The 25,248-nt window shown below is 37.2% G+C and overlaps 1 protein-coding gene and 1 non-coding gene across 5 annotated transcripts in view; one reads left to right on the top strand and one right to left on the bottom strand.

Annotated features, from left to right (window-relative positions):
* LOC142837413 (leucine zipper protein 2) overlaps positions 1-24,067 on the top strand; it is a 322,896-nt gene extending 298,829 nt beyond the window's left edge. For all 4 annotated transcript variants that reach the window (XM_075952470.1, XM_075952471.1, XM_075952469.1 and 1 more), the window contains 3 exons: positions 10,859-10,951; positions 19,909-19,986; positions 20,864-24,067. In XM_075952470.1, coding sequence (XP_075808585.1) covers positions 10,859-10,951; positions 19,909-19,986; positions 20,864-20,968 — 276 coding nt within the window. In that variant the 3' untranslated portion in view covers positions 20,969-24,067. The remainder of the gene's footprint in view (positions 1-10,858; positions 10,952-19,908; positions 19,987-20,863) is intronic.
* Positions 9,533-9,639, bottom strand: LOC142838023 (U6 spliceosomal RNA). Its single transcript, XR_012908470.1, has one exon. It is a non-coding gene; the product is annotated as a U6 spliceosomal RNA (small nuclear RNA).
* Positions 24,068-25,248: the final 1,181 nt, after the last annotated feature.

The following is a 25,248-nucleotide window of genomic DNA, read 5'->3' as shown; positions in this document are numbered from 1 at the left end:
AAGGATAAAATATAAACATATAATTTCAAATTTATGACATTTTATGCATGTAGTGGCAAAAGCCTAAATAAACACAATATATAAATAGAAAGATATCACAATACAAAAATATGATCCTATCATCACAGGTAGATAGAACAAATCAGTCAGAAGAAGAAATTGCAATCTATTTGCAGTTGCTCAGATGTAATTTAAAGTTTCCTATTCCCATTATCTTTCAGCATAAATAAGTAATTTATTTATGATTCTATCATGTAGCTAATCAAACTGCATATAAAAATATGTTGATTAATCTCTGACTATACTCCAGTCAGTATGGCAAGTTTCTAAGAGACTAGTGGAAGCATAGTGGGTCTTAAGAGGAATATTTTATCCATTCTTCCATTGAAGGGCATCTAGGTTGTTTCCAGGTTCTGGCTATTACAAATAATACTGCTATGAACATAGTTGAACAAATGCTTTTGACATGTGATAGAGCATCTCTTGGGTAAATTCCCAAGAGTGGTATTGCTGGGTCCAGGGGTAGGTTGATCACGAATTTCCTGAGAAACCGAAACACTGACTTCCACAGTGGTTGCACAAGATTGCATTCCCACCAGCAATGGATGAGGGTACCCCTTCCTCCACAGCCTCTCCAGCAAAGGCTATCCTTGGTGTTTTTGACTTTAGCCATTCTGACAGGTGTAAGATGATATCTCAAAGTTGTTTTGATTTGCATTTCCCTGATTGCTAAGGAAATTGAGCACGACCTTAAGTGTCTTTTGGCCATTTTTATTAATCAATGGTATTCACAGCATACAGAGAGGAATCCCACATCACCCTGCTTAGTTTATTCTGTGGGGCATGCTCTGATGTCATCAACCCCTCTGATTCCTATAATCCTTCTTCCTTTTCCTACAGCTCTGCTTCATGTTTGGTTTGGGTCTGTGCATCTGTTCCCATCAGCTGATGGATAAAGCCCCTCTGATGATGATTGGGCTAGGCACTGATTTATAAATATAGCAGAATATCATTAGAAATCATTTCATTGAGATTTTTGCTGCTTGGCTTGGTTTTAGTTTTCATTTTTATTTTCCTTTGGTTAGTCTTGTTTGCTTCTAGCCTAGGTCTTTAAGCCATCCTGATTCTGGTACCTGGTCATTGGCCTCCCTATTGCTTGGGCCTCAAGTTAGCTCAGTCATTGGTTGGCCACACCCACACACTTTGAGCCACTGTTGACCCATCTTGCAAGTAGGACAGGTTCACGGTTGAACATTTTATGCCTGGGTTTCTGGGCTCTTATAGCATGGAATAAATCACATCAGCAGAAACGTCAAAACACAATTTGATTTTGCTGAGACAATGAATATTCAGTCCCAGTACCTTATTTAAGAGCCAGCATAAAAACTCCCTTCCTTGGGGTCAGGTTGCAATAAGCCAGCATTTTCCTATATTGCCAAAAAATAACAAACTTTTTACTGCTGTTGGCCTTGATGACAGATGTGAGAGATTTAGAGAAAATAAAAAGACATTGTCACAGACTTTAGAATATCTTTTTTCCAATCTCATTGTTGGTTAAGGTTCACAGGAACTAAATTAAGATACTTAAACAAAGTGATAGATTCTGTCAGAGCAGTCATCTCCACAATCCTTAGTTGAATGGAAGAATTTTCCCATTGTGTGCTGCTCTGACAATCCACCTCATTGGAGAAATTATCTCCCAAAGCTAGTCTTGACTCAACATTTCTCAGTGTCTCAGTTCTTCAATGTTCTCCTCCAATTGCAATGACTCTGTATAGCATCTGTGTCCACCTCTCAGGAAGCACTCCTCCTCCTTGTTCAATTCCAGTTTCCTAAAAACTAACCTTTCATTCTTTTCCACATTTTTTCATTACCAAAGATTAGGCAAGAAATGTTGAGGGTGAGAATGTGGGTCAAAGAATCCCTGTGGCAGCTGGCTGGAGCTGGGTGTGTTCTGAAAAGAGGGTGTACCAGTCCCCAAGCCCCACATTGGGTGCCAAATGTTGAGGGTGAAGACATGGGTCAATGAATCCCAGGATAACTCCAAAATATCTCAGTTATATTTTCTTTATTATAAGGAGTGAACTCACGAAACAGGAATGAAAAGTCCAAACTTAGCTGTGTAGCACACACACACACACACACACACACACACAGAGAGAGAGAGAGAGAGAGAGAGAGAGAGAGAGAGAGAGAGAGAGAGAGAGAGAGAACCCTGGGTGGGTAGTTTTCTTTGGGTACCCAAAATGTTACTCCCTTAACTGGTCCAACCTTTTAAAGATCATAGGCAGAGCTTCCCCATCAAACAAATATGACTAGTGTTATTTTATCACCTCTTTCAAATGTAATATACTTAATAAAATAGACATAAACTCTAGAAAACATCTGCTTTATCTAGAGCTATATTTTTGTGATAAATATTTTTGGCTAAGTAAAGCACAAGGTGTATGTTCAATCTTCAGAGGACTCTCATAAAAACAAACATCAATGAGAAACAAGAAGAGAGAAAGAATAGTCCAGACCGAACAATAATGAAACTTGATTTTAAAAAAAAAAGATCAGATCTGGAGTGTGGAACCCAAGGCAACAGTATCAGTACTCAAGTACACCTAAGAATCCACACCTCCCATCCCTGGTGTTATTGTGTGGAAGCACATAGAGTCTCCCAAACTGTTTTCACATAGTGCCTGCAGCTCTCCTTGGTAGACACTTATATATTCTAAGCATCTCTAACATCCTGGAATCCCCATTGGCACTTTGGATTCACGTTCACAGTTGTAGAATGAACTCCTCTGGGTTTCCCATTGGAAATCCAAACCTGGTCCTCAGTGACAAGCCTTATCTGCTTCTCTCTGAAACTATGGTGAAAAATCTGATGGCCCCATAACTTTTATTCTATATCCTGGCAAATGCAAGATTTTGTACATGATTAAAAATTCTGAGACCAGCTCAAGACAAACACTAGATCTTCTTTACAAACATTAGGGAAGCCTCTGTGTTCCTGCATGGTGAACTGAGAACATTTCATTGTGTGATCCCATTTGAAAAGAGCACACTGCAGGTTCTATCTTCACAGGCTTTTTCTTTACTAAAGAAACTCCTTAAAACAAATATGCTGAGTTACACACTGGAACACTTAATGGGAAGAATCTTGTCCTTACAATATCATTTCTGAATGGGTTCTTCCTTTTAAGACTTTTTAATTTTAATTACATATAGATGTGTGGATATGTGCATGTCAGTGCAGATGTCTGCAGTCCCCAGAAGAAAGTGTCAAATTTCCTGCGACCTGCCCAATGTGGGTGCTGAGAATAGAAACTGAATCCTGAGGAAAAGCTCTTAAGTGATGAACCATCTCTCCAGTGTAGGGCTGCACTAGATCATAATATATATATATATATATGTTATGGTTATTAACTTTATGTTTATGTAGGACTCCTGACAGGTGGAGTGGGAAGATATATCTCTGACTCTTTTGACTGCTCCTGGGCCCCTCTTCTTCCTACTGGGATGCCTTGCTCAGCCTTGATATAAGGGTTTGTTCTGTCATGTTCAGTTGATTTCCTGAAAGAAAACAGGAGGAGAAGTGGATCTGGGGAAGATAGGGTTGAAGAGGGAGCATGAAGGTATGAAAATCTATAGTCAGGATGTATTGAAAATAAAAAAAAGAAAAAAGATCATTTCTGTCTTTCTTATCAATTCTTTTTTCATTTCCTTTTTTTTCATATTTTTATTTTAAAAAAATTACTTTTCATTTTACATACCAACCCCAGTTCCCTCTCCCTCCCCTTCTCCCACCTCCCTACCTCCCCATTCTTCCCACCTTCCATCCACTCCTCAGGGTGGGTAAAGACTTCCTTGGGAAGTCAACGAAGTCTGGCATACCAACTTGAGGCAACACCAAGCCCTTGCCTTTCCCCCTCATCCCATATCAAGGCTGAGCAAGGTATTCTATTAAAGTATTTGTATAGGGTGGACTACTCATCCTGTCGGTGTTGTCTTTGTTTGGCTCATGTTTAGGCAATCACATTGGTGAGGCTTTATGGTTGTAGCTTCTAGCATTCTTAGGAGACAAAGACTCACAGAAAACTGCCTGATCCTCTGATTCTTTTCCATCTTTCCTCCCTACTCTTCCTCAATGATCTATGAACCCTAAGTGAATAAGTTGTATTATAGATCTATGTTTGGGGACTAGTTAATGCAATAAGTGGATGTGAATTTGAAAATGAATGGGGAGAGGAATGTGAGTAGACTTGGAAAAGACTGAGGTAATGATGTTATTACTTTGATGTTATTATCATTTATATATACATATATATGTGTATATATAGTCTTAAAAATAAAATAATTGAGAAAAGCAATACACAAAAGATGCCAATTCTGTTGTCCTGGTACACAGTTTCACTTTGGGTCCTATTTCATTCCTGTCTACAACAAATTTATGAATACCTGTGCTATTATTTAAAATCATTTGTACTCTTCTTTTCACTAAAATACACTTTTCAAAAACTCTTTATGTTGCGTTTTTTATTTTGATTTTTACTGTAAGTCTGGCTAAATGTGCTATAATAGTTTTAAATATTATCTGCAAAGTAAGTAGTTCATTGCTTTTAAATTCAGCAGCACTAATTTTTAAGACACTATTTAGCAGATTGTATCTAGATTCTTATAGTTATAATTTATCACCCAGAAGATAAATAGTCCTTTTTTTGCCTCTGAAGACTCATTAGCAAAGTCTTTATGCCTAAGTTTTATCAGTTGTCTGTCTCTGTCACGTTCACCAGCCCACTAAATACTACTTTATTCATTCTGGAGCTTCTCTAGCCTGAAACTCCAAATTCTTCCATACTCTTTGGAAAACTAATTCTGAAGCTCTATGGCGCACATGGTTTTGTTTACTCTGACAATATTCTTATTTTTATACTTTTTGTATTTGGTATTGTAATTTCTATATTAGTTTATTTTATCATTTATGATAGAAGGAACTCATTGCAGCAAAAATTCATGCTGACACCCATTGCCATAAAGCATGCAAAGTTCAAGGCAGAAGGGTATAGCTGGGGGCAGCTTCAGTTCCTGGCAGAGCAAAAAAATCATTAAACCAGAATAAGGAGTAAGTTATAAATACAAATTCAAGGTCTGGTCAAACTGTCTATCTTTGCCTGGCATGCCTTTGCTCAGAAATGTTCTACAAGTTTTTAAAACATCAGCTAGAGACTATGTATTGAAACACATAACTCTGTACAGGACAGACAGGTGCAAGGATAGATGATAGATAGATAGATAGATAGATAGATAGATAGATAGATAGATAGATACATACATACATACATACATACATACATACATACATACATGGATACATAGATAGAGAGACGATAAATAGATAAATAATGGACAGCAGACTAGAAGGATAAATAGATTAGATAGATAGATAGATAGATAGATAGATAGATAGATACATACATACATACATACATACACACATACATACATAGAGAGATGATAAATAGATAAATAATGGACAGCAGACTAGAAGGATAAATAGATTAGATAGATAGATGATAGATAGATAGATAGATAGATAGATGATAGATGATAGATAGATAGATAGATAGATAGATAGATAGATAGATAGATGATAGATAGATGATAGATAGTTAAATGATAAAGGATAGACAGATGATAGGTACATGATAGATAGACCTAGTTATATTTTAGTTAGATATATATAGGAGGTAGATAGTATAATAGAGATCTATGGTAAACAGATTTATGATAGATATAATCTAGATAGTAGGTAGATGCAGTTCATAGCAGATGACAGATGATAAATGATAGAGGCTAGAAAGATGACAGAGAGATAGATAATAAATCAAAACTTTCATTTAATTCATTTTTTATTTGTCAACTCAACTCCAAATATCAGAATAAGTCTTAAAATATGATACCTACATAAAATATAATTAATCACTCATATTATCATATTTAGGAATATAATGAATACACTAAAATTAAAGTTTCAGTTTTAGATATCAGAAATAGTAACATAAGCCATATTAAAAACATGTGTTGATACAGCTGCAGAAACAAGCCTTGGGAAGATAAAAGCCAGTGTTCTAGAAGACATGGCACCTTGACTATGAAATTGAATTTCTTATGAGAGAGTAGAACAAAGCCTGCCAGAGATTACACATAACTAAGTGATTACAGCCTGTTTCTTCATCTGGCTGCAACTGTTTCATCATGAAGCTACTATGAAATGACCTGGGTGTGTGCCTCTGTCTTGGATCACTCAGGGACTGACACTCCAAACAATTACATACCATAGAATTAAAGGAAGGACACTATTACTGGTACAGTAGAAAAGGAAAAGGAATAATGGCTATTTCTTAAGAACCAAGTGGTGCTTCTAGGAATAAAATTAAATTAAATTAAGCTGTGCGCTCTTTTAATTGTAATTATATTGTGATACATACAGTGTATGTAAACATTTTCACTCAGAGCTGCTAGACATAATTTAAATTGCCTTTGAATCACTCTCATTCATTTTGCTAGAATTTCTTCAGCCTTACGCATGTCTAGTCACTCTATGATTGTATACTTTTCTTCAGCTTTATTTTGTTTCTATTTTAAGTATAAGTCATAAAAAAGCTGAAAGAAAATGACAAACAATAATTAGTTGATCGCAAAATACCTACTATCTTCCAAAGACTCAATTATGAATATGCTTTCCTCTGGAGACTGCCCTCTGATGTATAATAGAATGTATTATAGATGATTAATAGAGCCACAAGAGAAGGCTATGCTTCCCATGAAGTCTGATGGGAACAGACGAAATTTTCCAAATACATTCTACAGAGTTTTTAAATTTTTATCTTTAGATTTTATTTTACATTGCATGTATGAAAGCTGTCATTGCATATATCTACGTGTACCACATTCATGACTGTGAAATACCCTGCACACAGGGTTACAGATGGTTGTAAGACACCATGCACGTGCTGCAAATCAAACCTGGGTCCTCTGAAAGAGCAACAAGTGCTGTCACCCTCTCCAGCCCGTTACAGATTTCTAACCTGTACATTTTATTTATGAAGCATATATTGATAAGGCCTATGAATACAATATATGTCCTAGGAACACCAAATGTAGACATGTGGGACCTCTGCGCATGTAGACATTGACAGAGGCTGAAAAACATTAACAAGTAACTTAATTATTGCTTTTACAGTTATAACTGCTGCACACTGAAATAAAATTGTTATTCAGTTATCTGTTTGCTCAACTAAAAGATACTATTGGAAACCCATGGGGAAATTACGTGTCATGTAATTTAATGCATTTCTTTATGTTTTTCAGCTCTTTTCCTCATTGTGATGGTCAGGGACAGTCACTTTCAGTATTAATGTCTGTTACAGCCTCTTTAAATCTGTGTCTTCATTTCATCTGTGAGTTGGAGGTGATGGGAAGAAGGTAGTGGGTACACTCCTGATTTTTCCTGAAACAAATACGTGTTTGGCTTTTGTTAAGGATGTGTTTATTTGACTGGATAGATGTCTCCAAGTTAGGAGTATAACTGAGCTTGAGGACTTGAGATTGATCCTTTGGACCCACATGATTGCTCCTAACCATGTGTGACTCAAGTTTCCAGAGGACTCAATGTTCCTTTCAGACTCTTCAGGTACCAGTTGTGCATGTGATAATTGGGCACACGTGTTTTGTATTGAATCAAGTTACCAGATGACTGATTGCATAGATATCATAATGATAAAAACAGCATGTTTTACTCTTCACATCCCCAAAGGAAATTACCCCAGAGCAGAAATTGGGGCCATTTGTTATCTGCTATCTTCAAAGTGTATCAAAGAGATTGATGAGAGTGTAAGAGTATTATTCTTTATTTTATTTTTATTGCTTTATAAATAATACCATTCAAAACTTCCACTTCCATCCTCACACTCCCCCCTCACCCTCTCCCATCCCCTCCAGTCCTAAGAGAAGGCAGGGTACCCTGCCTATCTTAAACAGATAAGATTTTTAATTTGCCCTAAAGTCACTGAATCAAAACAACACACAATAAAATATTTCTTTACAACCCCCAATGAAAAGAAAAAAGAAAAAATATTTATAGGAAAAAATGTTTTCATACATGAGATGAAACAATATAAACTCAAAATGTACAGGTAAGGGTTAGGTCTATCACTCATCTTTTAAAAGTTTATATGAATAACTGGTCAAAGCCAAAAGGGTACCTCTCTCAAAGTGTAATCTATATGGATTCCAAGTAGCCCACATAGTTACATACTATATTGGAATGTCCTCACAAGGCTCTGTCACAGAACAGGTAGCAGAGAAAACCCCAGAGCCCTTTATTTCAAACAAAGAGGAAACAAGTGGGGTTGAAGAAACTGTTCAAACTTCATTTTAGTTCCTGGCGACTTGAAGTTTCTCCCTTGTCCTCTACCACCTGGGAATAAATCCTCCTCTACTTCCAAAGTCTTATGGTTTGTGCCAGCAAACTTCCCTAGTCCTCCTTGACCCCCTACCTCAGCCTCCAAAACCTCCTCAGCATCTACCTAGACAACCAAAGTCGCCTTCACCATTACGTCTGGGCCAGTCCCATGTTTGTCTCCATCTTCTGTAGCCTCCTTGGCAGCTTTTGTGTCTTCCCCGGTATTGAACTCCACAAAGTCAAACTCTTTGGATGAACCAGTTTCCCAATCAGTGACTATTCTTGTTTGAACAGAACCCTTAAATGATACTTTAAAGTTCTCTCTAGTGGAATCTTCTGACAGACCTTTGACAAACAGAAGTTTGGGTGGCTGACTTCTTGCAATAGGCAATACCGTGGTTCCTTGTAACTCCAATCTGATTCTTTTGCCCTTGATTTCCACTTTTTCCCAAAAGTTTACAGATTCTTTAGCACCTTCAAATGAAGCAAATTCTATAAATGTGTGCCCTTTAAATTTGCTCTTTGAGTTATGGGCACTTTGATAAAAGTTGCTTACTCAAGTACTTCCTACTCTTTCCATCTCTCTCTTGCCTTTGTCCTTTCTCCCATCCAAGTACTAACCAGGCCTGACCCTGCTTAGCTTCCGAGATCAGACAAGATCAGTGCGTTCAAGGTGGTATGGTCATAGAAGCCTTTGGGGTAAAGTGAAACATATTTCCCATTAATTTCTGCCCCCTACTTTTCTTTTTTTGTTTGTTTGTTTTGTTTTTCGAGACAGGGTTTATCTGTGGTTTTGGAGCCTGTCCTGGAACTAGCCCTTGTAGACCAGACTGGTCTCAAACTCACAGAGATCCACCTGCCTCTGCCTCCCAAGTGCTGGGATTAAAGGCGTGCGCCACCACCGCCCGGCAACCCCCTACTTTTCTTCATAGTTTTCCTTTGCATAAGCTTCTGCCTTAAACTCAATATGAACAATTCCTCACTCTTCCCATCGTTGCAGACATATCTGATCTCATGTTATCTTCAAACACATCTTATAATTCATTTCCAATGATGGTGAAAGAGAGGTTTTTTTTTATAAATATGAAATGCTTCAGGAATTTGTGTGTCGTCCTTATGCAGGGGCCATGCTAATCTCCTCAGTGTTTTACCAGTTTTAGTATATGTGCTGCTGAGATGAACATAAGGGTGTCACTGACAGCTTTTATATTTTCTGTTCCTTAGAAAGCGCAAAAGGAAGGAGTATATTTATGTCTTTTAAACAAAGTTAGAGGAGAAAAGATTACAACTCTCAATTCCTTCTAGACTTCAATGAAGTTAAGCTTAGGTATCAAGGGAAATTACTTAATTACTGTTTTCAGCCAAAGATCAACACCTTGTTAAATTAATATTGGAACTGTTAAATAAACTAGAGTGCTTTATTTTCTATGAATTTGTTAATATTCCATAAACTTTATTAGTCTCACTTGCAATAAGCATTCTACCATGTTTATTAAAAAATTTTCAATAATTTTTAGCACACTATTTTTGTGAGAATGCTTCCTTATGAAGGAGTGCAGTTATTTGTAGACATCTATGGGAGGACCACATAGAATAACTGAAGATCCTGTCTGGGTTTCTTGTACTCTGCACAGATTCTGTTCCACTCTTGGGCTTCTTGGAACCCAGAAGTTAAAATCTTCAAATATTTCTCCTATGTGGCCCATTGCAACCAAAGCTTTAAACTCAGGAAATCGCACTTATGACTTCGCTAGATTTATGAGGACAGCATTATATTTAAGTGAGTTGTGCCTAAAAAACTCATGCCCACACTTCTTAGTGGACAACCATGAACCTTTCCATAGTGAGATACATGTTACTCATACCTGTCTTTCAGCCAGGGTATTTTTCTCTCTTAGTGTTCCTAATGATATGAATGTTATAATGATATTTCAGTTCCCTGAGGTAAACAGCTTGCTCTTTGAAAGAATAGAAATCATGTAACCTTCTAGGTATCTTCTGTAATATTGCAAGGTATTTTCTGTCCAGTTGAGAAAACGTATGTTTATTATATCTCAAACAAGCTGGGGATTAATATAAAGAGGAAGGGCAAGATTCCTGTCTTTTGAGAAAAGGAAATCAATAAGTAAAAGCTTAGTACTTGAGAAATGTTCATATGCAATGGGAAAATTCCATTAGGCCTCACAAATGTAAAAATTTAACAAATTATTGTTCTTAATTTCAAAGAAAAGAATTATAAGGCACCTTTTAAAGATGTATTGTATAATAATGTCTATTTTCTTTATTAGAAGATGAATTGTATTTTATATCATATAATCACATAAATTCATGTCTGTGTGAAAACCTATTTCTCTTATTGTTAATGATATGTATCTTTTCTTTTTTCTGTGCATCTCTCTCCAGTCACAGAAAAGTTCTCCAGGAAACCATGAGAGCTCCCAAGTTCAGTCAACAAAGGAAGAGACGAGGAGAACCTCTGTGTGTGGTCCTCAAGATGTAAGAGTAACCTAAAGTGGTTTGGAAAGGACCCAACATTTGGCAGTGGTAGCTCACACCATGATGAAATGTTCTCTGTGGTGGGGGAGTCTTTTTTCTAAGCTCTATAGCTTTCCATGTGATGGCATAGGTGTTGCCTAAACAGCATCAGGTAGATACTCTTCTTGATTTTATAGTCAGATTCTGCTGTGCAACCCGTGGTGCCGCATCAACCCCACATCATTCTTACAACAAGATAGATAGCAATCACGGGGTTAAAGCAGAACAAGGAAGTAAACAAAAAGATTCCATAGTATTCACCACCTAAGAAAAGCTAATGTGCTCTTAGAGAACAAGATATCGGACAAAGGGAGATCCTCCACCTTCATATGATAAACAGATAGGAAACTGAACTGTTGGGGGATGGTGAAGGGAAGAGGGATCCCTCTTAATAAATGCAATAACAAATAAAACATCAACCCTTGAATTCTGTTAGGATGAAGGTTTTAGATCTGTTGTGATGGCTCTAACAAATGATATTTTTGTTAACCAGATTTAGATACAGGCTCTAATCCAAATAGAAATTATATATTGAGACCACACATGGCTGAAGAAAATTAGTCGATATTTAAGGTAAATAAGTAAGATGGAAAACCAAATAAATTGGTACTTGTATTTCTTTTCTGCTAGATCCCAACATTCATTTTTTGAAAGAAAAAATCAGGCTGTAAATATGACTCAATGGTTAAGAGCACTGACTGCTCTTCCAGTCAACCTGGGTTCAATTTCAGTACCCTCTTTGCAGCTTACAACTGTCTGTGACTCCAGTTCCAGGGTACTCAAGACCCACAGCAAAACATTGATGCACATGATATAAAAAAAATAAGTAAATTTAAAAAGTTTTGTTCAAAATGTTTGCTACTGTATGTTTGTTTATAGAACCATATATCTAAACTATAGAATTTAGGATATGAAGCTGATCAGCAGTGGAAATCAACAGTCTGCAATTGACTTCCCTAGAGTCCAGAAGACGATGTGTCAGAAAGGATGCCTTTGCAGTGGTCTGGAGTAAGGATAGATCTTAGCCCATCAGAGGGAATTTTCACAAACAGAAAACATGCCAGAGCACTGTGCCTGCAGTATAGACCACAGCAAATGGTGGGAAACTCACCCATAAGTTAATCAAGAACCACAAAGTAAGGACTTGGATTCTCTCATTAGAGAATTTAGTTTCAATTATACAATGTTTTCAAATGTTTGTCAACTGATACACTAGACAAGTATCATTTGTAGGAAGGTATTCATCTTCTATATGACAAGTTGAAAAGCTCTGCTTTGTTCATTGTTTTCTGGGCACCATTTTGGCTTATCTTCTTACAAAAAGTTGGACCTGTCAAAATTGTGTCTGTGTTTGTGTGCATGTCTCTGTGCATATGTTATTATCCCCCTTTCCTACTACTGGATTTCTCCTTCATAAGCTTCTCTCCCTTTGACAGTTCCTATAACCATGTCCTTTTCTGGCACTGTCTTCACTGGTACAAACATGAATACTGTCTCTAGCCTTACTTCAGTAGCCTTATGTTGAGGGACGGCTCACTTGTTTGCCCCCCCCCTCCCCCGGCTGCTCAGTCCCAAAATAACCACACAGAAACTGTATTCATTAAACCACTGCTTGGCCAATTAGCTTTACCTTCTAATAACTGGCTAACTCTTACGTCTTAATTTAACCAGTTTCTATTAATCTATGTATCACCACGTGGCTGTGGCTAATGTTTCGGCATGTCTTACTCTGGCAGCAGCTCCAAGGCATCTCTCTGACTCTGCCTTTCTTTTTTCCAGCATTCAGTCCAGTCCCTTCTCCTACCTAAGTTCTGCCCTATCAACGGGCCAATACAGTTTCTTTTTTCATTAATGTTAATCACAGCACACAGAGGGGACTCCCACATCAGCCTTACTTTAGTACACATTGGTGATTGGTGTCTCAACCTTCCAGAAGCTGTAATTCCTACTGTAGAGAGTGCTCAGTCAGAGCTACAGACCCAGAGAAAATGTAAACTAGGCAAATGCTTTAGGTGTTAAAAAGTGGTACGGTGTGATTATCCATTTTCAAGTTTTGGATCAGAGGTTCTAATCTGTGACTTCAGAATGCATCACCTAGAGAACACTTAGAAAGATGGTTGCACAGGACTGAGCAGAAATGTTACCTCAGCATTTCCACTGTGGGATCTGCACAACTGATGTGTTCATTTTATATAACTCCAGGAATTCTGTGCTTTTTACAGTGGCTTTCAAATAGAAATAATTACAAAATTATCTGGGGACATTAGTCACATTTTGAACAACTATTTAGAGCATTCTAAATCAATAAAGCTGGGGAATTTTGTAAAAGCTTTCGTTGTGCCTGATGACTGTTATGTAGGAAGCTTAGCAATTACTGAGATCAATGTAATCTTATTGGAGCCTCACAGCCCTTAATTACATGCCTTAATTACATGCATCCAGCTATGTATATGTATGTATGCTCATTCATATATGAATGCATATATTAAATTATCATATAATAAATGTCAAATTCTGGAAATAGATGTCCTGAACCCATTATCAAGTTCATATAAAATGTACCACCACTACTACAGGAACTTACATAGGAATTACCACTATAGTATCTAACTAGAACAATAGAAGAAAAAGATAACTTGTTACTGAATATACCATGAAGCTACGCTTTTTTTTAAACCATTGTTCTTTAAACTGTATTCCATGAGCTACACCTATTTAGTGTCCTCTGTGTTGAGTGTAATCTGATCACCCAAATGCAAAGCCTGGGTACCGTTTACCATAGCACTGAGGTTTACTCCTTTCCGCATGCTCACATGTGGGGACGCTACATTTCTGGTGCTTTCCCATTAGCCAAATGAGTAGTGGAGGACCACTGCACCCACGGGAACTATTCTCCAGTACAACTGTCTAAATTCATAGTAACAGCTGGGTAAGCACTGTGAAAATGTTACAGTCATTACAGTCTAGCAATATGAAAATACTTTCAGCATCATTGTACATGCAGATAAAGAGTCAAGCTCCTCTCTTGTTTCTTTCATTGAATATATAAACTGACAGAAAAGAGAACTTAATTTAAATGATTACTTTAAAAACACAAGAATTACTTTGTTTCCTTGTATTCCAACATTTAGGCTTTCAATTCCTGATGAGCCTTCTCTTTTATTCTTTATTTGGTTATTCAGTCAAGTATCATAAATATCACATTTTTTATGCAATGGCTACCTTTTATACATCAAATATTTATTCCCTTTATCAAAAGATAATTGATGAAAAGTATGAGTTAATTTTTCTGCTTTCCATATTGCTTTGTATTATATGTCTATCATTTATGTTCCTCCAAAGTATCTTTTTATTACTTCATATAACTGTAACTATGATTAATACTCATTATTTTTTGAGATTATAAAATTTTTATAATATAGCTCCTTTCTCCAATATCACTTATAAATCCCTCCATGCTCTCTTTCAAATATGCATTTATATTCCTACATACATAAATACAATCTGCTCAGTCTGTAATGTTATTTGCATGTAAAGCTTCAGGGTTTACCATTTGGTATTATATAACCAGTTTGTGTGCTCAACCCTAAGGAAGAACTAAATTATCTTAGTACCTATATCTTTACATAAGTTCTGAATAGGAGATTAAAATCCTGAAACTTTGTCATCACATTGTAATGCCAAATGGATTATTCTGAGCCCATTGCAAAGTCTTGCAATTTATATGATCAGCCCGATTATTTCAATAATCCTGCCTGCTATCATTTTGGTAGGGATTGTATCTATAGACCATATTCAGGGCAAATGTCATCTTCATAACAATTATTTCAACTCACTGATTGTTTCTATAACTATGTTCAAATTTCCAAATGAAATTATTTATGATCTTAGAATTGTATTAATTCTGAGGTGAGAAAACCTAAAATCTGCCCTTAAAAGACCTCATAGTCTGTAATTTTCAGTAAGTGGCTTTATTTGTTATTAATTCACTGTAACAAAGATAGGTAGAGTTGGTTAAAATACCAAAGAAAGAATAAAGTTTCAGTCAAATATTAACAAAGAGATTCTAATCAAAGGTCTTTGAAACACAATTAGCAGTTAAAGTGAGTAGCTATGTGGGATCGGAAAATGAAAACTCACATTCTGGAGTGAGGGTAGGAGTAAGGTATTGAGGGGAGAAATCCTCATGATCCCTTGCACTCTAGAGAGAAGTGGGGGAGACACATGCAGTTTCCCAGTGTGTCATTAGGGATTGGTTTTGTGAGTGGTTGCTGCTGATCACAGCTCACACTGTACAGCACAGAGCAGAATACAGAAATCAAAACCTGCCTCTGAGTATTACCAGTGCTGTTCTTCAGATTGACTTTAGCAGGTGGCTTCTTTTCAATAGAGGATATAGCAATAATTTTCTAGTTTCCATATAGCCAAACATCCCTGTATCAGCCAATAAGGTGCCCAGGACACAGTTAATCTATAAGAAGATTCCTCAAATGTATTATATTTGAGTAGATCCAGTCAGAATGTCTCTTGTCAATGTTTTGTCCTAAACACATTGTTTAGGACAAAATTCCCCTGAAGCTAAATTTCAGGCATTTTTCTTTATTTTTAAAATAGTTTCAATTAGAAGATAATATTAAAAAATTGGATAAAACTGAGGCAGCAAAGCTGGCTTTCTCTCCATCTCATTTTCCCATGGCCAGCTCCTTCTACACATGTATAGATTGGGATAAAGATGGAAATAGAAGGTTACATGTATGATCAAACATACTGAGAGATAGCTGGTATTATTTATTTCTCGGGAAACCAAACTTCAGAACTCTCTTGAGTCTAGCCTCTTCAACTCAGTCCTGTGCTGCCACAGCTCACATGATCTCAGAGATTAGTGGTTTACACATGTCTGCTTGGCACTGTTGTGTAAAAAGCAATAAGATTTCCTCTTATAGTTTCAGTTTACAGATTCTGCAGAGGTAAGCAAACATTTCCTTATCATTTTCTTTCATTTTTCTATTATTTATTAAACTTCCATACTTTCCTACAATCACTATTTTGCTTTCTTTCTTTTTTTCTGCTAGCCTGTGTCTTTTTATTTTTTTATTTTTACTTAAAAATAAAATTTCCACTTCCCCCCTCTTCCCATTTCCCTTCCCTCCCCCAGTCCCTTCCCCAAATCCCCTTCCCCCTCCCTTTACAGTCCAAAGAACAGTCAGGGTTCCCTGCCCTGTGGAAGTCCAAGGTCCTCCCCCCTCCATCCAGGTCTAAAAAGATGAGCATCCAAACAGACTAGGCTCCCACAAAGCCAATTTTGCTTTCTTTCTTATGAATTATCAAAAACTTCTCCCCATTTATTCTCACTATTTTGTTTTGATTCTTTTGGAAACATGATTTCTCTACATATCCTCTGATGACTTAGAATACACCATGTAGCCCAGAATGACATCAAACTCACAATAATTCTCCTGTGAGAATAAATTCTAGCCACTGTGCATGACTAACTCATACATTTCTATGGTAAATATCATTCAACCTGTTCTTTGTACATTTTACATTTGGAAACTGAGCCAGTCTATGACCCCAAATCTACATTCTTTCTCCCAGGAAGTATAATTCAGTACTACATAGTGCCTCCCCATTTTTTAACCACTGTTAATTTCCTTAAGAAAAAAGGAACACGCTATGCAATTATTATTTTCTCACAATGTCAAGATTAATATTAATTTTTAATTTATTATTGGAACTGTGCACCCCACAGAATTTTGTTGACACGTACGAAGGTACCAAACGTTAGTCTGCCTCCCATATTGGCACTACTTTATAATTGGTTGTTAAAACTCAATCTTCTCCCTGGTTAGTTTTTCCTCACTTCTTTGGCAATTAAGAGTCCTTCAGGAAATGTAAATACTTCATTATGGTCTTTAACTTTGAATGATGTCTTTAAAAAGTAAACCATTGTGCAGTAGCAAGTATAATGTATGGTGTATGAAAATTACATTCTCAGGTATACTCAATTTTGTGATCTTCCATTAACTGCCCTCTAGGCCTTGCTGGGGATGGTTAAGGGTAACAATATGTGGAAAGCTGACTGACAGCTTGACAGAGATATATGCACATATTCCTGTTCTGGGATTCTGCTCAAGTTAATGGGGATGGTTTTTGATCCTGAATCTCACTTCCCTCTCCTGCAACTTGCTCCTTGCCCTTCATCCCTTTGAACATTTGGTAGTAGCTCTACTTCTACCCTTTTTGCATTTTTTTGGATAGATTGTTAGTACTTCTAACTTAAAGAAGAATCAATTTTACACATAAGTATTTGTAGGAATTATACAAGGCAGTTAATTAAAGCCTTCATCCAAGGAACTTCCAGAATTACAGCAGCAATGAAAGTGATAACCATGAGGGTGAATGTTCTAGGCACACATACACACATGTGCACATACATTTTACAGCAGCAATGAAAGTGATGACCATGAGGGTAAATGTTCAAGCACACATACACACATGTGCACACACATTTTGAAGCACATAAATGCACACATGGTGCACACATAAACAATTACATATGCACATATATACTCATATATATAATAATTGAATGCTGATTGAAAATAAAACATCTTTTTTAAACAGGGTTTATCAGTGTAGCCCTGGCTTCCCTGGAACCTGGAACTAGCTTTTGTAGACCAGGCTGGCCCCAAACTCACAGAGATTTGACTACCTCTGCCTCCCCAGGGCTGGGGTTAAAAGCATGCTCCACAATCACCCTATGAAACATCATTTTTAAATTTTGAAGATTTGTAATCCATTCGAGCTAGTCTCATGAAGAATTACAGGAAACATTGTATCAGCAATAACTCCAAATATTGTTGGAATATGATACACAGAATCAGTGTGGCAGATATTTGCTGTGCTTCTGTATGTAAATAGTCATGATGAAAAAGAAAATCTATGCATAGACAACAGCAGGAATAATGCAAAAGAAAATAAAAACAACGCAGCTTCATATACATGATTCCCGAGTCATGACATGCATGGCAGACTCCCACTGAAGAAAGAAAATCATAATGACTGTATAACTGAGAACCCATTCCACGGGATAAGTTTTATGAAATACAGTTTATACATCAGACATTTCCCACATAGAGAATGCTTCTGTCTGTGAAGTGTCATTAGAAACAGAAGCATGGAGAAACAAAGAACATAGAATGGAATTTTCTCTTAGTAAGGACGAGATTCCTCATAAACATTACTGTTTGACCTGTGAGATTCTTCTCTGTATATTGCAAATACCATTGGTTAATAAAGAAATTCTTAGGCCTGAGCAGGGCAGAATATAGGTAGACAGGGAAGACTATAGTGAATGCTAGGAGAAAGAAGGCAGAATCAAGGAGAAGCCATGGAGTCACCACCAGAGACAGACATGCTGAGACTTTGCCAGTAAGCCACAACTATGTGGCGATACACAGATTAATGGAGCTGGGTTAGTTTAGTATATAAAAGTTAGCCAGAAACATGCTTAAGCTATTAGTCAAACAGTATTGCAAGTAATATAGTTTCTGAATGGTTATTTTGGGTCTGATCAGCTGGGAACAAACAAGCAGCCTTCTACTACACATGACTTTCACAGTTTCTGTGGCATCATCTACTCAAGAGTATTTTAAATGACAGCATGAAGTTAAATGAATCCCTGACTTATGTTTTTCCCCTAGGAAAGAAACTGCTTTATTGAATATCAAGAGATGTGCACTGTCCATTTATAAAACTCTTAGTCTCTGTTTTATGTGTGGAAAAGACTACAGGAAGTCAACATGTGGAACACTGGCACACTCCACTTTAACATCGGTTTTGAATCTGAGAAAAAGGAGAAGAGGAAAGAGCAAGTGGACAAAGAGAGGAAGAGGGGAAAGGAGGGAAGCAGTCAGTGTCTTAGCATTCATTAAGACAGAATAAAAGCTAACTGGAGCTGTTTCCATTGACAACAGCTTCCTTTGCTCACATCTCATAGAGCTAAAAGGGAATGCCTGGTTTCTTGCTTTATAAAATGCGGGGATATTTTAGTTATGGAAATATTGCCTTTTAAAAACATACTGAGGTGTTTTGCCAGACATATTTATGATAATATAATTAAAATTCCTTCCTGTATTACAATATTTAAAGATTTTTATTTTTATTTGCAAGTTCATGTGGGAGTATGGGTGTATTTGTATATGCATGTTTATGAGTGTGTGTGCATGCATGTGTTTTTGTATGTATGTGTGTGAGGGGGGGTTAGGTATGTGTGAGAGAGAGAGAGAGGAAGAGAGAGACTGTGTGTGTGTATGAGAGATAGAGATAGAGAGATAGATAGAGATAGAGGGAGAGAGAGAGAAAGAGAGAGTGAGTGAAAGAAAGAGAGAGACTTCTGTGCACATGTTGGCAAAGGTTAGGAGAGGTCATTGGATTTCCTGGAGCAAGTATAATAAGTAAGTATCAGTTTTCCTAACATGGGTACTTGTAATTGAATGCTGGTTTTCTGAAAGAGCAGCAAATGCCCTTAACCGCTGAGGAATCTCTCTCCAGCCCCCTGCCTGAATACTGATGCCCCTGCAGGTACACTTACCACTGATGAGTAATTTAAGTGTGAGAGTCCAAATGCATCACAGATATCACATTTCTTTAATCTTTTTCTTCTTTTGGCTATTATACAGAGAAGGAATTTTCCCTTAGAACCCAGCTTATTAGTAGCCAGTGGTAGAGAGAAAGGAGCTCCTGTGAGATACAGATGACTGAACACTTGCCAGCTCTTTGTTGAGAGGATTTTGCTTTTAGTTTTTAGTATGCATTGAATTGATAGAAACCTTTGAATGGGAGTCAACCGCAATGAATTCTCTATCACTTTTCTTTGTTCAATTTAAGTAAGCTGACCGGTTTTAATTGTTCTATAGGAGGGTATTCCTTGCTTGGTGAAGCATGAGGAGGGTCCCCAAAGAAATCTCACTGCAGAATCAGAGCCTGCAACACAGGTATTACCTTGTTAGTCTGTTTGATTTTTATTATATCCAGAAAGTCCTTCTAGAACCCTCTGGATTGTAGGGCAGTTCTTCTTTATTTTGTTTAACATTAATTTATTTTGTGTGCATGGGGTGAGGAGTGTGCCATGGCTCTTATGTGGAGGCCAAGGTCTAATTTGAGGGTTTCTCCTTTCTCTTTTCATCATATGAGTTTCAGGAATTAAACTCACCTCACCAAGCTTGGTAGCAAGCACGTTTACCTATGAGCCACTTTAAAAGATATGGAGACCTTATAGGTTGTCTAAAAGAATGTGTCTAGTTCCTTCAGCTGGACACTAGAACCTTGCTTGTCTGCTCTGCCTACCAGTAAATATTTTAGTGTACCTACATGAGGCCCTGCAAAGATAAAGGACAGATTCCCCCTCCTCCTCTAAGTGCCAACCAAAAAAGTAAAGGAAATTAAACAGAGAATTTTTTTAAGAAGTGCCTGTAATTCTTATGAGAAGAAACCTATTAAAGATGATTGGGAACTGGAGTAGGTGCAAAAAGTAGTCAAATTCCTCAAAAATAATTGGAAAGTTTACCTGCAAAGCTTAATTATGAAAATATAATATATTCATGTTCAGGACTTTTTTAGAGTTAGCTGACTTTACATTGGATGGTTTGGTCAATTTTCTCATGGTATTTTGAAGAACTGTACTAGTTGCAAACCCAGTATTTGCATTTGGTAAAAATCTTAGTATTTGTTTTGTTTGTGGCTACCTTGTGGTCTAACTGCTATTTGGTTACTTTGTTGGACTTCTGTTGCTGTCCTACTGAAATTCTGAATTTTTGCCGTACACATGCCATCTTGTATACTCCTAATTGTCTTTTCTGTATTGTTTGGCAGAAATTGCAAATGTCTCCTTGTCCTGAATGTGAGGAGAAAACAGACCCAGAGAAACAACCAGCTGGTTTTGATGGTACTCCAGCTAAAGAAGAAAAAATACTGTAAAACTGGAGGCACCAAGTCTGGAGTTTCTCTTTCCTGCCATCTAATGTTTCTAGAGTACAGGCTTGATGGGAACACCATGTTTCTAAAGCATGCAACGTTTTTCAAAATTTTATGTAACTTTATAAAGTGGACTACACAATTTCCAAAAGTTTCCAGGCCAATTGTGAACTTTAGCAATAATCGAATGGAAAGGATTTCTTCACTTATACATATCTAATTGTCCTCCTTAAAATTACCCATCTAAACTGATCCCTTTGGAGCTAAAACACAACCTGAACATTTCTTGGTCTTTGGGTGGTTATGTAGTGCTTCTGAAGTCTGGTTGCTAACATCAACTATAGGATGCTCAAATTTAAGTCCTTGGTCTTTGTAAATCCAAGTTGCAGACATATGAAGGTTTTGGTCCACAGTGGCTGCCTGGTGTCATTTCTCCAAAGTTGGAATTTGCAGACAAGAACACATTATTTTAAATATTTATTGCTTAACTCCTTACATTGACTTCATAACCATTTGATATAAATTATGCCCAGTTAATTCTGTCAATAATAGGTTAGTTACTAGAATTCATTAGTTAGATTTAATATGATATACATACAGAGTTTTGGTTTTTTGTTGTTTTGTAGAATGAATTATAGATATCTTTAATACTATTTTTTAAATTTAAGGCATTTTTATGCATGTATGCTGATATTGTTTCAAGATGTGAATCAAGGTGTCTGAAGGATCAGTATTATTTTTTCTGATGTTAGATGATAAAATGTAAGGGGGGAAAATTCTAAAATAGTACAGGCAAGGTGTCCAAAGTTATTTTAGAATGGACATTTGATGAATAAAAAATATGACGGAATCATTTTAGAAAAGCAATGGGGTTTTAGCTTGAAGATAGGATTCTATGAGAATATTACTGATTGAAAAAGCCAGGCTCATCATAATTAGAGCATAACTCAGAATCAAGAAAATGATATATAAATGATAACCTACTCAAGATCCCACTTGGCAGATAAAATTGAACCACCGGATGAAGTCGGGGAGTCCACACTGACTGAGTGAGTGCATTCACTCCTGTTGAATAAACACATTTTGAAAGTTCAGAAAAAATGATAAAACCATTAGCAGAGAAAGGAACATCACCATACATAATTCTACATGCAGAGTAGTGTTGTAGATTTTATCAGTATTTTCACTCTTTTAAAAACAAAAATACATAGTTCTACAAGTGGCCCATGAATCTTTAGATGAACTGACCAAGATGAAATATACAATCAGGATGCTAAATTTCTACTCATTGCATCTCTTGTTCCATCCCACTCCACCCCAGTTTCACCAAATATTAGATTTTATTGATAGAATAATGGGCTTATAGTTTTCTATTTCTTTTTCCTTTTTAAGAAAAATCTCATATGTGTCAAGTTAGACTCACTTACTACAAAGTAGAGGGTGACCCTGAACCCTGTATCCTCCTGCCTCCACCTCTCAAGTGCTGGAGTTTCACCCACTCAACACCACTATAGTGATGAAAAGAAAATGGCTTCAGTTTTAATTTAGGATTGCTTTTCGTCTCCTGTATAGGTCACTAACATCCCGCCTCATCTATGGGGGATGTTAGTTACATGTTCTGCCTAGTATGCAGGTTGTGAAATTCCTGACCCCTTGGAGGAATAACAAGTTTGAGCAACCTTGTTTTCCAGTTGTATATCTCCTTTGCTTTGACTTTCTGTTCTAGAATGTCATAATATAATCAGTTTGCTTTTCTTAACTCTTGGAATGATAAGACAGGTTTGAGTCAAATGGTAAAACTTCCTCCGAAAATGTGTGTGATCACTTGTACCTACAAGTTGTCTCAGTCTATCTGTCAAAGTACTTACTCCTATATTTGAAAGAAACAGGAGGGGGTTTTTGGAACAATTTTTAAGGAACACTGTGAAAGCTCTTTTAATAACTTGATAGGGTTGCTTTTAGTATGATTTGTGGTTATTCTTTAATGTGTTTTGTCTCTCTTTGCCCTTTCCTTGCTTTGAGACTGGACCAGAGATGTTTAAACTATTTTCCCTACCCATGTGGGTACTTTATAGAAGAGATGCCCATCTCCTACACTTCTGAACTATCATCATTATGCTAGACATTATTTTGAATATGACTATTTAGACATTGGTCATTATCAAATGGAAAAAAATATTATCCAATATATTGAGAATACATGGTGTGATTCTGTTAAATACCTTGCAAGGTTAAGTGAAGAAATACAACTTTAGATTTCACATCTGAGTATTAAATCACTGTTGAGGACCCCCCTGTACTTTCTAATGGAATACTAAATTTAATGTGTCCTTCCACAACTAAGAACAATTTTCTCTATTTGATATTATAACATAATAATTCAATTTAAAGTGTGAATCAAAAATAGTGCATTCATTTGTAAATTAGAAAACTTTTTGAATTTTGTCTTTCTTTGTCTGTACATAAACTATGTTGATTAAACTAGTGCCTATGACCTGTGAGTCCTGAATGAGCACTGACCGTGTTGAATAGGACATGCCCAGAAGAGGACGGTGTCAGTCACTCATCTGGATAAAGATTTTCTTCACAGTTTCAAATATCTGAACACTGAAAATACCAGCGTCTGACTTTGCTTTTGTCTTTGAGGAGCTAATCAGCAAGCACTGCTGCTTTACTCCCCATGCTGTTTTGTAAAACACACCAAATTACAAGCTCAATCCAGTTTTCTTTACTGCTGTTTTGTTTTTCATGGAGCAGACTTGCTGCCTTAGACGGACAAGGTGTCTAGCTGGACTGAAATTAAATCTGTGAATTTGCTACAAGGGAATCTTTTATTTTTATAGCTCAGGTAATGCAATTAGCACTAACTGCACCAGAGGTGAGAATAATAATTGACACACTAGAGTAGGGAGAGCTGGCAGAGTAAAGAACATGATGCTTGTTTACATAGGGGACTGTCCTGTTGCAAGGTCTATATCCCCAAGCTATGTATTCATCTGGACTGTGTCACGTAATATTAGTGGTCAAGTATTGAAAAATAAAAAAGTGCTGGAAAGTAGCCTATTTTTCTCCAATAAAAATTTGTTACAAAGCTGATAATGTATTATACCTTGTGCAAATGGAGTGGAAAAGCAAATACTGGTCAGCCATTGCCCAAAAGAACCCGATGGCTCCTTTAAAATGTCAGTTTCTTTAATTTCTTCAATGATTCCCCAGAAATATTTTTTTTTATTGAGAAAAGGAAAAAAAAGTATCCGCCTCCTCCCAGCCTCCCATTTCCCTCCCCCTCCTCCCACCCTTCTCCCCCTCCCCCAAACTCCTCTCCCCCTCCCTCTCCAGTCCATAGAGCAGTCAGGGTTCCCTGCCCTATGGGAAGTCCAAGGTCCGCCCCCCTCCGTCCATGTCTAGGAAGGTGAACAACCAAACTGGCTAGGCTCCCACAAAGCCAAAACATGAAGTAGGGTCAAAACCCCGTGCCATTGTCCTTGGCTTCTCATCAGCCCTCATTGTTTGCCATGTTCAGAGTCTGGTTTTATCCCATGCTTTTTTAGTCACAGTCCAGCTGGCCTTGGTGAGCTCCCACTGGATCAGACCCCTTGTCTCAGTGGGTGGGTGCACCCCTCGTGGTCCCGACTTCCTTGCTCATCTTCTCCCTCCTTCCGCTCCTCATTGGGACCTTGGGAGCTCAGACCAGTGCTCCAGTGTGGGTCTCTGTTCATAGCAGTATTATTTGTAATAGCCAGAACCTGGAAACAATCTAGATGCCCTTCAATGGAAGAATGGATGAAGAAAGTATGGAATATATACACATTAGAGTACTACGCTGCGGTAAAAAACAATGACTTCTCAAATTTTGCATGCAAATGGATGGAAATAGAAAACACTATCCTGAGTGAGGTATCCCAGACCCAAAAAGATGAACATGGGATGTACTCACTCATAATTGGTTTCTAGCCATAAATAAGGGTCACGGCGTCTACAATTGGTGAACCTAAAGAAACTAAATAAGAAGGTGAACCCAAGGAAAAACATATAGTTATCCTCTTGGCTATGGGAAGTAGACAAAATTGCCGGGGAGAAAATTGGAATCTTAGGGGTGGGGTGGGATGGGGGTAAGGGGAGATGGGGAGAGAAAAGTTAGAAGGGAAGGAGGAGGGGAACTTGGGGAAACAGGAGGATTGGGATAAAGGAAGGTTGGACAGGGGAGCACGGAACCACAATTCTTAGTTAAGGGAGCCACTTTAGGGTTGGCAAGAGACTTCACTCTAGAGTGGCTCCCAGGA

Source organism: Microtus pennsylvanicus, chromosome 18, assembly GCF_037038515.1.
Source record: "Microtus pennsylvanicus isolate mMicPen1 chromosome 18, mMicPen1.hap1, whole genome shotgun sequence".
Classification (NCBI taxonomy): Eukaryota; Metazoa; Chordata; class Mammalia; order Rodentia; family Cricetidae; genus Microtus; species Microtus pennsylvanicus.
Note: the sequence above shows the minus strand (reverse complement) of the source record. Positions and strands in the feature narration are given on the sequence as shown.